The 13113-nt window shown below is 40.0% G+C and overlaps 1 protein-coding gene across 2 annotated transcripts in view; it reads left to right on the top strand.

Moving 5' to 3' along the window:
* LOC137278159 (myotubularin-related protein 9-like) overlaps positions 1-9651 on the top strand; it is a 71137-nt gene extending 61486 nt beyond the window's left edge. For both annotated transcript variants that reach the window (XM_067810332.1, XM_067810333.1), the window contains exons 13-15: positions 601-700; positions 2175-2302; positions 8019-9651. In XM_067810332.1, coding sequence (XP_067666433.1) covers positions 601-700; positions 2175-2302; positions 8019-8085 — 295 coding nt within the window. In that variant the 3' untranslated portion in view covers positions 8086-9651. The remainder of the gene's footprint in view (positions 1-600; positions 701-2174; positions 2303-8018) is intronic.
* The last annotated feature ends 3462 nt before the right edge of the window (positions 9652-13113 follow it).

Genomic DNA, 13113 nt, shown 5'->3' with positions numbered 1-13113 from the left:
CCGTACCCCTTTCTGTACTTTGTGTACCACTGATAAGTGTAAATTTTGGAGTGTAGACTACCAGTTGTCCAACTGCCATTTTGTGGAAGTCGAAGTGGTGAGTGGGCTAGGTGGCTGTTTTTGAGTGAGGGTGATAATAGGGGACTCTGAGGGTGCGGGTTCAAATCCCGGACGGGACTTAACCCCGAAAAGTACTAGAATTTGTACTTTACTAAGAAAGTGAAATCCCAAATATGACATATGTTGTATGTAGCTCAGTAGGAAATCACTGGGTTACAGTACTAGACATGATATATCTGATGGCTGGCCCAACTTGATTCATCACCTGTGGTCACTTGTATCAGAGTTCATGTTAGTGGCCACACACAAGAGGACACTGGTCAGCCATGAATCTTGTTCTGTGTTTACCCAGAGTGAAATGTATGCTGACATCAGCGGCTTGGACAAAGGAGGGAAAACCTCACTTTTTCCAAACATCTTGTGTCTGTGCCACTTTTGAAGAGGTAATTTTAGAGAAGTGGGCTGTAGTGTTCAAGCAGGGACAGACTTGGGAGACAATCACAAGGCAAATAGCACAGATTTCCTCATTCTTTCTTGTAGGTCCTTCATCAACCGACCTGAGATTCTGCAACAATATCTCAATCCAATGTATGACCCGAATCCATCTGTCATCTGGCCATCTGTAGCACCACAAAGTCTGGTATGTTATGTTCCACCCAGTAAAGTCAGGTTATTCACCATTGCAAAGCCTTTGTAGCTGCAATAAATAGATTGAATGATATCAGCAGATGAGCAAGACCTTGGAAAGTATGTCATAGTGACATGTATTGTATTTACTTCAAGTACTCATTGTCAAGATGACCAGCTCATTGGATGAAAATGGATTAATAGTGTTGTCACTGAACATATGGTATCTGAGTGGGTGAGTGCGTGTGGTGACAATAAAGACAGATGCTGTACTAATTACATACATAGCTGTAGAATAATGTTGACAATCACTTTCTTCAAACTTTAATCAGACTGAAAGTCATGGGAGCTAGAGTTGTTATCTGTTTGCCATGCATTATGAATCATGACTTTGATGAATTGGTGTATATGAAATATTTTGTCAGTCTGCGATGTGTATTAGACATGCTGGATAAAGATCATCAATATGTATACTGATATCCCAGGCATGCAAGCAACTGTTAAACATAGTCTCAGCCACACTTTTTCATCCATACCTTTACCTTCTGCTCACATGATATGATGTTGCCCTTTTCTCCTTGCAAAACAGTATAATGTGTGCAATGAGAACACATGCGACAAAGGCTGAGAAACATCCACCAGCAGCTACTACTACAAGGACAGTGTTGGACATGTAATGAAATGACATTGACTTTATCTTCATGGAAGGGGCAGTCAGAACTATGACGTTAAGACATTTCTCCTCTATGGAAGAATGTTAGCAATTGTGGGCTTGTATGGAGTGTGTTGATCTTCAATCCTAGCAAACTGCAAGGGTATGATTCTGTGTGACAACTTTCTGTCCAATATGTCAATGTCAAGGACTTTGAACCTGTAATCATCTTATCATCTGAACAGGTGTCAGTACTGGTTAGTTTGTCATATCCATCATATCCAATCCCTACATGGGTCTGTTACACTGCCTATTCTGCTCTGTAACATCAGGTGTATTTCCAGGTAACTGATCAGTTTCTACCACTGTTCTTGTCTGCTTAGTTTGGTTGAAGAATGTGTGCCTGTGTCATATTGAAATCTTCATAGATCATGGTTAGCTGGTGAGGATTAAACATGCATATAGATAATGCTTAAAGTATCAGGTATCAGGTAATGTTGAGCAGTGGGGTAGCCTTGTGGTTAAAGCATTTGCCGATCAAGCTGAAGACCCAGGTTCGATTACCCACATGGGTACAATGTTCAAAGCCAAATTCCTGTGTCTTTCATCATAATTTTGCTGGAATATTGCTAAAAGCAGCAAAAAAATAAAACTCACTATCAGGCAAGGTCAGATATGATAATGATTAATTTTTTGTTATTAAGATAGCTCTGACCATATTTTGGGATTTTTCAGGACATCATAGGATTTTGGATACCTCTGTTGTGTAATGCAAGGTCTTTGTTAGTTCATATTTAACTGGTGTTGTGAGCCCACCCTCATTGTTTCTCTATAGTCCTTGTGGAGTGGCTTGTATTTGAGGTGCCAAGTCAACCAAAAACCAGAAGAAGAAGCTTGGGCAGAGATTACAAAGATTCGTGAATTTGACAAGGAACTGAAAGCAAAGGTTACCAAACTTAGAAGGTAAGTAATTTCATCGATTGCGATCTAATGACTTTTGTCTTTAGGCATCTCTCATCTGTATTTCTATGAATCTATTATCAATTCTTTGATCAATCCATCCATTGATGTTACATTGTCAAAAGTATGTCAGCAGACGAAGTATACCATAAAACTGTAAATGCATATAACTTTCTAAGTTAGATCACTTACATCCTCAATATCTCCAGGGTATATGTCTTGATAACTCTCCACTATTGCGGATGGATCACTTATAGAACATGTTTTTATTTGTCCCATGCTGGACATGTCTTTTCCAAAACAAGAATCATTTTTTCCTTTGTTACTAAACTATAATAAACTGAAAAAAACGTTCGTTGTGTTGTTTATGAAACCATTTGTGAATGGTTAAAATCATTTCAAAGTTATCATGTTGAACCCCGTTCAATGACACAATCATACATTTTCAGCTTAAAATAGATTTTCCTGTTGGCATTTAAGAAACTAAATATGCCCTGCAGGCTACAGAGGCGATGTGGTATCTGTTGACAGTGGTACGATCAGGCTTTAATAGCTAGTGACATTCAACATTGAAAATCTTTGTACATGGGCTGGAGCTGGGAGGACAAACAACACAATATTGTGATCCTTTGCCCTTATTAGAAATGGAGAAAGGTCCCAATACACTGTTTGACCTCATCAAGTGAACACTAATGCATTGCTTGACTGTGTCACAACTGGTAGGGTCCGTTATTATGAAGGAGTCCACCTTTGTCATTTGATTATCAACATGTCAGAACAACTGAGACAAGGTTGATGTTTAGCATTCTCTGCTCCCCTATTTAATGAAGTTAATTCAACCTTCCGTTTTTGCCAATTGACATACCAGGTCATTCATAGGTAGAGTAGCTCAAGTCAAGCTAAACAAGCTGTAGTGGCCTATGTACAGAAGAAGCAAAGGTCTGTGTGGCATTAGTTCCATGTGAAAAGATAATGATGGAATATTATGCCATTTGACCATCCTTAAAAAGTGTCATCACTTCACAGTGTAAATGCCTCAGCAATTGTCTCTGACCACGAATGCAAGACTTAGTGCAATAACTATGAACAGAGCATTTAATCATCCAAATGTTGTGATGACTGATGATCATTCTGAATTTCTTGAGCCAACAATTTTGATAGCTACATGGAACTGACTGATGCTTTCTTATGTATGATATATTTTGTTAAAGTTCTTGTTTTGAAATTCTATTTGTCCATAATGATGGCAATTTCATCAAAACTAAATTGACCATGTTTAACAATCAATCATAGTTTCAAATTGTTGGCTGTTAAACAACTTTTATCAAATAATTTTTTGCTATCTTAATTTCAGTTTATTTGATCTATTTTTTTGTTCAGTATGAAATTCATTGGCACATTTTCATTGCAAACAGACTATACTGTACTCTGTGAAGAAGAGTGTTACCTTTGGCATGAAGTTGAGTGAGAGATTTGGTGGTCCTAACACCCCAATTCCATTGACCATCCAAACCTCATCTTAAGTCCATCTGATCCCAAATTCGTGAAAATGTCAGCGTTACAACGAGTTCCAATGAAATTTCACCCAACATCCTTTTTTGGGGCCCCTTCTTCGGTAAATCCAATAGAGATCCAGCATTGAGCAGATTAATTGTATGAAAGACTGTTAGTGGCCCGACGTCTGTTTGCTATATTCACTGGTGGTTTCCAACTGATCCCAGCTATTTACAAATCACATCCCCATGATTTACAAATCACATCCCAGGGATTCACAAATCACATCTCTGATTATATAATGTAACTATGTAATATGATCTTGGAAAGACTGTTATATGCAATCCAGGTTGATAAGACCCAACATGAATGAACTGAGAAAGGAAGATACAACAGCGTTCTTCATTTTCTTGAGAGTTAAGACAGATGTCGTTTAAGAAGTACACCAGAGCATAGCCTCTGCGGAGTATCAGCTGACTCTCCTTTAGTATTCCATTGGACATAAGATGTCACTGCTTGCTATGTGATATGTGTTGGATGGCAGTTGAGTTAATGAGGGATTACCTTCCGATGTCACAGTTGATAGCTATATAGCAAAAGGACGGTGCTAAACATCATGTTCCCGTCCAAGGAGAATCAAACTGATGACAGGCGGCTATCAGGTCCATGGGGCTGACCACAGATGGCAATCAGATGAGCATCAGATGACTCTTATCATTGGACACTTATCAAACTGCCATCAGACGTGACTTAGACACGAATGTACTGACTCCACATTCATCCCACACTGACTCAATTTGCAACCAGAAATTGCATCGGATGGTGAACTAAACTTTGAGCTTAGTTCCTTCATCGTACAATTTCGCCTCGTTGGAGCATGCCCAATACATCAAACGCTGACTTGATAGTCGACAAACAAATCGGATTCATTGTACTGTAATACGATACACTTCATGAGTTTCTGAAAGGAAGAAACTTTGCTTGAAATGAGTGACCGATGTTCAGAAATCTCTACCACAATACAGTAATCAAGGTTACCCACAAATTTAGTTAACAGTTCAGTTTATTTGAAATTAGTGAATCACGGAGTGTCATAGTGTTGACATGTAATAGACTCATGACAATAAATATAACAGAAAATGGGACAAAGTATGGCATTGATGATAAATATGTCCATTCTCTGTTATTCTAATGTTTTTTGTCTGCCAGCTGATTCGTTTATTATTTTAACCACTTATTAGAATCATAATTGAATGAAATTTTCAATCGGATTAATGAATTAAATTACAGTGAGTGAGTTTAGTTTTGTGCTGCACTCAGCAATATTCCAGCTATATGGTGGCGGTTTGTAAATAATCAAGTCTGGACCAGACAATCCAGTGATCAACAACGTAAGCATCGATCTGCGCAATTGGGAACCAATGACATCTGGCAACCAAGTCAGCAAGCCTGACCACCCGATTCTGTTTGTCACTTTTTATGACAACCACAGTTGCCTTTTATGGCAAGCATGGGTTGCTGAAGGCCTAATTTTTTATTATCATGGCTCATGCTTAATTGTTTATTCTCCTCTTCCTGGCGAAGGTAGTGGAACACCTGAAATCCCTTGAAGTTCCCTTCTAAAAGAAGTGGACGTAAAATCACACTCACCCATGTATTACCTCCCTTTCCCTCCACATGTTCAGCTGACCGCCATGATACTTCGCTCTCTCCCTATTGCCCGACGAGGGCTGCTGATGGCACCTGGGGTCCTGTATAGGGCGATAAGTTTTTCATTCTTTTGGTTGTTCTAACTAAATTTGTGTTGTATGCGTTTTTTGACTTGTACGTGTTTATTATTGTCATATAAATTTGTGTTTTGTGCCTTTTTCTAACACGTATTTCATCAATGTCTACTCAGCCTGCTCACGTCCTCTCAGGATATGACCAGAAGAAGATGCATACAACTATGTCTGTGACAGCAATTCCTGAGTCACGGTTTCAAGTCTTGACCGGTTTACGATGCTGGACAACGTGAAACCACATCCGCTATGGGGAACTCTCCAGTCAAATGTCTGGGCAGGAACTTATATGTTACAGTCGGCATTCAACAACCATCTCTATGTCTCTCCAAGGATGTGGTGCCCATCTAAACAATGAGTTGCAGCAGGAATCTGAAAGACAGAAGATCGAACTCTTCCCATCAACCAGTTGGAGATGAAAGTGATGATTCGTGCTATCCAGCACTGGTCTACAACACTGAGAGACAAGCTACTGATAATCCACACAGAGAACTCAACAGTGGCTTTCTACTTAAACAAGCAAGGGTCAATGAGATCGCCATCTGTACTACACCTGTTCTTTCAATTTTTCGACATGGTCAACAAATGACAGTCTGAATCTCCAAATAAAAGCATGTCACATACCAGGAGTCTGCAACATCATGGCATACCCCTTATTTCGTCCTCTTCGCTCATTACCAACAGAGTGGATGCTGCTTTGAGAGGTGTTTTAATTAATCAGCCAGACATTTGGATCACCACAAATAGACTTATTTGCAACAAGGTTCCACAAACAGACCACAACCTTTGTATCACTGGTACAAGATCCGTTAGCCTTGGCAACAGACGCTCTCAGCATCCCATGGGAAGGACTAAAACGCATTTGCATTTCCCCTTCCAGTGCTGCTACCAAAAGTCATAGAGAAAATAAAACAGACCAAGAGGCTACAACTGACTTTGGTCATGCCTTACTGGCTAACGAGACATTGGTTTCCAACAGTCATGGAGGAGTTAGGACAACCAACACTACAAATACCAGATTGGGAAAATCTTCTCATCCATCCCCACAGGCACACAGCAACCCATCTGTGTTCAGACTTTATGTGTTTTAAATCTGTTTAAAACACAGAGGATACTCGACGAGAGCAGCGAAAGCAGTTACCTTTGCCTTACGGAATTCCACTCGCACCCTTTATTATGACAAGTGGAAGCGGTTTGGGACATATGCCAAGAAGAAAGACTTCATGGCAATGAAGGCAACATATCCACAGATACGACATTCCAGAGGTCTGAAAGGTTCTACATTATCAGCATACTTGACAGCTCTCAGCTAAGCTGTCACCATGGAAACGGGGACCATGCTGACTAAAGTAGCCATGTTACTTGCCTTGCTACACTCCTTCAAGTTGGAAGATCAACAACGTAGATTTAGAGCTCCATTGTAGGATCTAAACATCATACTCCAGCGTCTCACAAGTGATGCGTACGAGCTGCTTGATCAGACCTCATTTCATCTGTTAACTCAGATGACGCTGTTTTTACTTGACTTGGCTACAGCTGCACGAATGTCAGAAATTCATACTCTAGACTTCAACCACACAAGCTTTGATGCAAGTCATCAGCAGACAGCTCATCTGGGTCTCCGATGGGATTTTATTGCGAAAAATCAACTACCAGGTCAACTGGATAGACAATTCCACATACTGGCAGTCAGAGCCTTGGCCTCTACACTAGCGCTACGTGGGAATTGCTCGCTATCAACTATTATGGAGGGCTGCTTTTGGAAGTCAAACACAGTGTTTGCCAACCACTACCTACGAGACATAACTACGATGGACGTCACTGGCATTCATCAGTTTGAGCCTCTTGTTGTTGCTCAGCAACTAACAGTTCCCCGACGATGCTGACTTAACTCACCCGATTGATCATGTGACTTATGGAAGCCAGACATTCTGCAGAGTATATGGGTGGAAAGTCTATGCGTCTTGAACAGACTAGCATAAGTGATTATGACCTTTTATTCATTATGAAGATTATTAATATGAAGACAGGTCACATGATAATTAGTTATATCATGATAATTAGTTGCATCAGAAACTAACAAGACACTAGCTGTTAGTGCCATCACGTACCAGACAACAAAGCACTTTTGACTGGATGTGATTCCCCCAAAATCTACAGTGAATATGAGAGGAATAAGACGGAATTATTGCCGTTACAAGTTCCCGCGGGGGAGTGGGGGGGAATTATGGGGACGTAATTTACAACAGACAGCAGAATCTAGAGTTATTTCCACTGATTTCTTTGTGTAGAAAAAAATAAAAAAGTAAATAGCAAAACCCATATGTGCATGCTTTAAGCCCACAAACATCTAATATCTGAAAACAGCCCTGAAACTTTTAATTTATATGCTATGTGACAATCTGTTTTATGTGTTACATTCCTTTGATTGTGTGTACTTCCAGACAACTGGCAAGCATGGAAAAAGAAGCTTTGTCTGCTGGGGCAGTTCTTCCCTCAACACTCGATTGAATATTTCAACAGCAGCTGTGTTTGAGATGACAACATTGAATGAACTTGATGTTTGTTAACAGGAATTACATTTTATGTAATGATACAACAACCTTAAATGTTCACTTTTCTCATTCCTTTCATATCCTTTAAGAATGGAAATGTTTTTACATACTGCTTTCATGACCGGAGCTTTCCGTGCTTTTGGTGTGACAGTGCTAACCCCATCCATCTGTTAATCCATTACAACATTCCCGTTTTAAACACCTGTTCTGAAATCTAAGGGATGTGAGGATGATTTCTGCTATGAGGTCCTTTTTACAGCAGTATCGCTTCAAAGCTGCTGTGTTAACTTTGACAGTCATTATTCAGACAGACGGTGTTGACCTGTATGAAATGCTGATTAAGGGTTTTACCTGTGTCTGTTATGAAAAACTGTGCATATCCTAGAATTCCTCCATCCAAGGCACATGTTGGCTTGTGTTCCTTTTAGAACTTTGGATAGTTAAATGATACAGACTCCATATTAAGCAGGTAAATTGGTGGAAAACTGTGTTTCCATTTATGAGAGTCAAGCTGTTATTGTCCAAGCTCAAAGGTTTTCGAGCAGTTGTTATACATTGGCTAGTGCCAGACGTAGGAGAGGAAATGTGTCCTTGATTGTAAATGTGTCTAGTTATTGTTGTTGTCTCAAGGAATAACTCTCCTCCATTGTTACAAAATTGTTTCAAAATCATATAATAGACTCCCTGCCATATGCAAATCATCCTGCCCCCACCGCATTTCTCTTATCTGAACATTCCCATTGCACTGACCACAAACATGATTAGGAAAGTAAAATTCCTGCTTTAGCTGTCCTGACTGAAAATCAAAAGCTATTCATGGCCATTACTCAACCATTGTTATTTAGGACTGTGGTACATATATAGTTACATGTGGAATTCAACAATATGTTCTCTTTTTGGAATATTATAATGTCTGACATTGATTTGACCAGTGTATACTTGGACCGCACGTAATTTTCTTGGGACCATATTTTTTTTATGAGTTCATGTTCAGAAACCAACCATTGGACCATTGAACCTGAAGCCTGATGTATCCCAACACCCCAGTTTGTTCTGCATGTTTTTTCTGTATGGCCAATAACAGCAACTTTTGTAAAGTCACTATCTATGTTGACATTTGTAACTGTTTGAGGAGCAGTACATGTATTGAAATATAGGAGCAGTGTGTTCTTACTTGTGCAATATGAAAAAACTTCATTGTTACCATATCTTGTGTTTTCTCTAAAATGCATGAAGCATTTAGTTATGTAAATGTCTCTGAGAAAGAGCTGAACTTTGACATGTATGTTTTTCCTTATGATTACATCATATTTTGTTCAAACCCTGTATTGTATTGGTACTCTATCACCAGCCTTAGTATTTATATAGAAAATATTATAGTATTCAGGCTTACAACAACCTTTGAGGTGCATTCCCATGGCATTGTTGTTTTTGCTTAGTATTTCCCACACTAAAGTGGTATGTGGATAGTGATGTTACACACTGAAGTGCAGAGAATAAATGTGTAGATTTAATGATGTTATTGATTTTTTGCTTATTGAGAATGACAAGAGCATTCAATCACCTTTCCTGACAGGGACAGCCACTCACGAGAGAACAATGAAATTCTGGAGGACAAGACAATACAACCACCTGTTGTGCTCTGCTTCCAGCATAAATGGAGCCACTTCAAGAGCCTTGTACCACCTTCCAAAAGTTTACCATGTACCACAAGTTGAATTATACTGTATGCATTCACCACAAATGTCTGAACTACATTTTTAATACATGTTTCATTGTTAACATATCTTACTTTGTAAGTATGAATCATTTCACCAAACAAATAAACACCCCAAGCACCGTCACATAGTGGCACTGGATCCAGGACAACAGCCTAGATTAAAACAGATATGAAACACAAGAGCTGTATTATACAAACATATTGTTGACCATCTTAACAGTCCACAATTCTGTTGAGTGTGTAGCATACCTATCATTAAAACATAAACTACTCAAAAAAAGAAACACATAGTTCATATTTTTTCATGTAAATTTTTTAATTTGAATCATTGGTGTCCATGTAATCAGTATATCAGTGATGAACACTTCTGCTAACATTTCCGAGTTTGAATCCATTATCATTGAGGACAACTCGCCAAAATGCACCCAAATCTGTTTCCCTCAATAAATGCAATAAATTGTGAACTGGAAGAAAGTCATGCGTTTCATTTTGCACGCACATTCCATGCACCATTTCCAATGAAAGTCAGGGGGCTTTCAATGCTCTTGTGACAGTTGACAATCTTAAATTTGGTGTTTTAGTCATGTTACTGAGTTACTGAGGCTCAGTGCAACAATGCGATTGGTCATTTGGAGGCTGGGTAGTGTCAGTCTGCGATTGCAAGGCAACTGAATGTGTCACAGAGTACCATAGCAAGACTTTGGCATTGCTACCAGCAGCAAGGGTCAACACACGATCACCCCAGGTCAGGTCAGAACCATGTGACCATACCCGCTCAGGACAGGTTTATTCAGCGTCAACATTGGCAGAACAGGTTGACCACAGCATCGTCCACAACATTGGTAGTGCCAGGACAATTTCTGATCAGACTGATGAACTGCTTACGTGAGGCTGGTATTCGTTCCAGGAGAACTTTGCGAGGACCTGTCCTAACACGTCAACATCTGCAACAACACAGACAGTGGTGTCGCCAACATCTCCCATGGCCATTGCAAAGGTGGAGAACTGTTATCTTCAGTGAAGAGTCATGTTACATGCTGTGACGTCCTTACGGAGGAGCACATGTATATCGACATTGTAATGAACGCTACGCTGCAAATTGCATACAGTACGTGGACAGATTTTGTTGTGACAGTGTCATGGTTTGGGCTGGCATCTCATATGGTGGCAGGACAGATCTCATCCAGGGCAATTGACAGCTCAATGTTACGGTGATGAAATCACCAGGCCTCAGTCTTTCCTTTCATGAACCGCCAGAACATCATTTTTCAGCATGATAACGCTCGGCTGCATACAGCAAGAATAACCAGGGTTTTCCTTGCCCAAAACAATGTGCGGGATCGTGATTGGCCCTCACAATCACCAGGTCGTAACCCTATTGAACATTTGTGGGACGAATTGGTTTGTAGTGTGCGACAGCGTGACCCTCAGCCACAGACATTACCTGCTCTGTTTGTGGCCTTGAGGGGAGAATCTGGTCCAGTCTATGGGACACCGATGGCAGGCAACCATTGATGTTAATGGTGGCCACACAAGATACTGACTGCTCTGCAACCTTAACCTTTGAACACTTGTCATTGTGACCTACAGTTTCTTGCAGTATTGGACTGTTAATGTTCATTGAGGTTTTCTTCATGACTGCCCTGTATTACTGAACCTTAAGTGTATAAATTGATAACCATTTTCAGCTAAGCATTTCTTTTTTGTGAGTAGTATATTTCAACAAAATAATATTTAGCCACATGCCATGATAAATAGGGTATCCCCATTTGTCAGACAGGTTACTAGTCTACACTTTTCAAATGCAACAAATTAGCCCAAAACTGACAAGTGCATATACACCTAGGAAAAAGTTAGGGATGTCTGCTCATTTTTACAAAGTTGTATGTTTATTGTATGTCTGGCATCCGATACGGATCCGAGTTGGATGCTGTCCTTCTGACAGACTATGTTTCAGCAGAGATGGTACCTCAGCCATACCACCAGCGCTCTTTGTACATCCTGGAAATGCACCGTTTGCAGTGTCCACCAGACAGAAATACTGGTGTCACCACCACATTCATCTATATCACTGCCTACACTTCAGGTAGCACCTTGACCTGTAGGACTACTTCTTATCGAGATTCACCTTTACTAGGTGCCGCTTCTCGACACAGGTAGATATCCAGTAAACACAGACAGGTGTCGGGGTCATTCTCTCGTCTGTATGGCTTAGGACTACCACTCTGACTTGGAGGAGGCAGCCTTTGTACTGATTTATGAGGCAAAGAATACTCATTTAGGTTGTCAGCAGGTTCCTGATTGAAGTCAGGTGATTGACAAGAAGAACACATTGGGTCAAACCCAACCTCTATCCCACTGAATCCCATGATCAAGGACTTGATCATGCCACTTGATGAGAACTTTGCCAGGGTGTCCCTCTCTCAATCAGTTGAGGAAGAAAGATTTTCCTATCTTTGCCTTTGAGGCTGCGGATACGCTTGCTACCGTTAGCCCTGATGAAAAGTATAAGAAATCCCTTATGAACCAGCAAAACATAACACTGGTAAGTCTAAAATATTCAATAATATGTATTGACCAAAGAGCAAGACACAGTGATTCACAATAGAGGTTTCTAGTACAATGCAGTTGAGACAAATCTTAAGTAATGGGTCACAAATATAAGATCAGTTCGAAAGTTTTGTTTTCAGTGAAACAGTTTTACTAAATGTTGGGCAGCAAGCAGTCTTGAACGTAGGTTGAATGTTGACAAAAAGGCAGAAAGATGTAGAGAGGCCAAATGATGACACAAGTCCAGTCTGTGTGTGTCCCGTCAACACAGCAGCCAGCATTTATGTACACAGTCACTTATTCTTGAGCATTCCAGCGAACTATGGAACTTTTGCGATCGGCCTTGTGTTTATCAAAAGTGAGAAGTGTGTCTAAAGGGAGGCAACTCTAAAGCACTACCTGAAATGGCATACCGCTAAAATAATATTACTGTGATACAAAATCTGACCCATAATACCTATCACTCAAATCTCTAAACATTGTGATCCAGTAGTAACTATCACTTCATCTGTAATAATACAAATTACAGAAAAAACACTCTCGTAACACTCTCCCACTTAGGGAAAGGAAAGTTTCACAGCAGAAACTTTCTGTTACAATCATGGCAAGAAAACCGACAAGATAACGACCAACATGACAAGTAATGATATGAATTACATGTGCATCATCTTGCAGAATTACACTGATATAATGCAAATACATACATACAGTATT

The sequence above is a fragment of the Haliotis asinina genome, chromosome 3, assembly GCF_037392515.1.
Source record: "Haliotis asinina isolate JCU_RB_2024 chromosome 3, JCU_Hal_asi_v2, whole genome shotgun sequence".
NCBI classification, from domain to species: domain Eukaryota; kingdom Metazoa; phylum Mollusca; class Gastropoda; order Lepetellida; family Haliotidae; genus Haliotis; species Haliotis asinina.
Note: the sequence above shows the minus strand (reverse complement) of the source record. Positions and strands in the feature narration are given on the sequence as shown.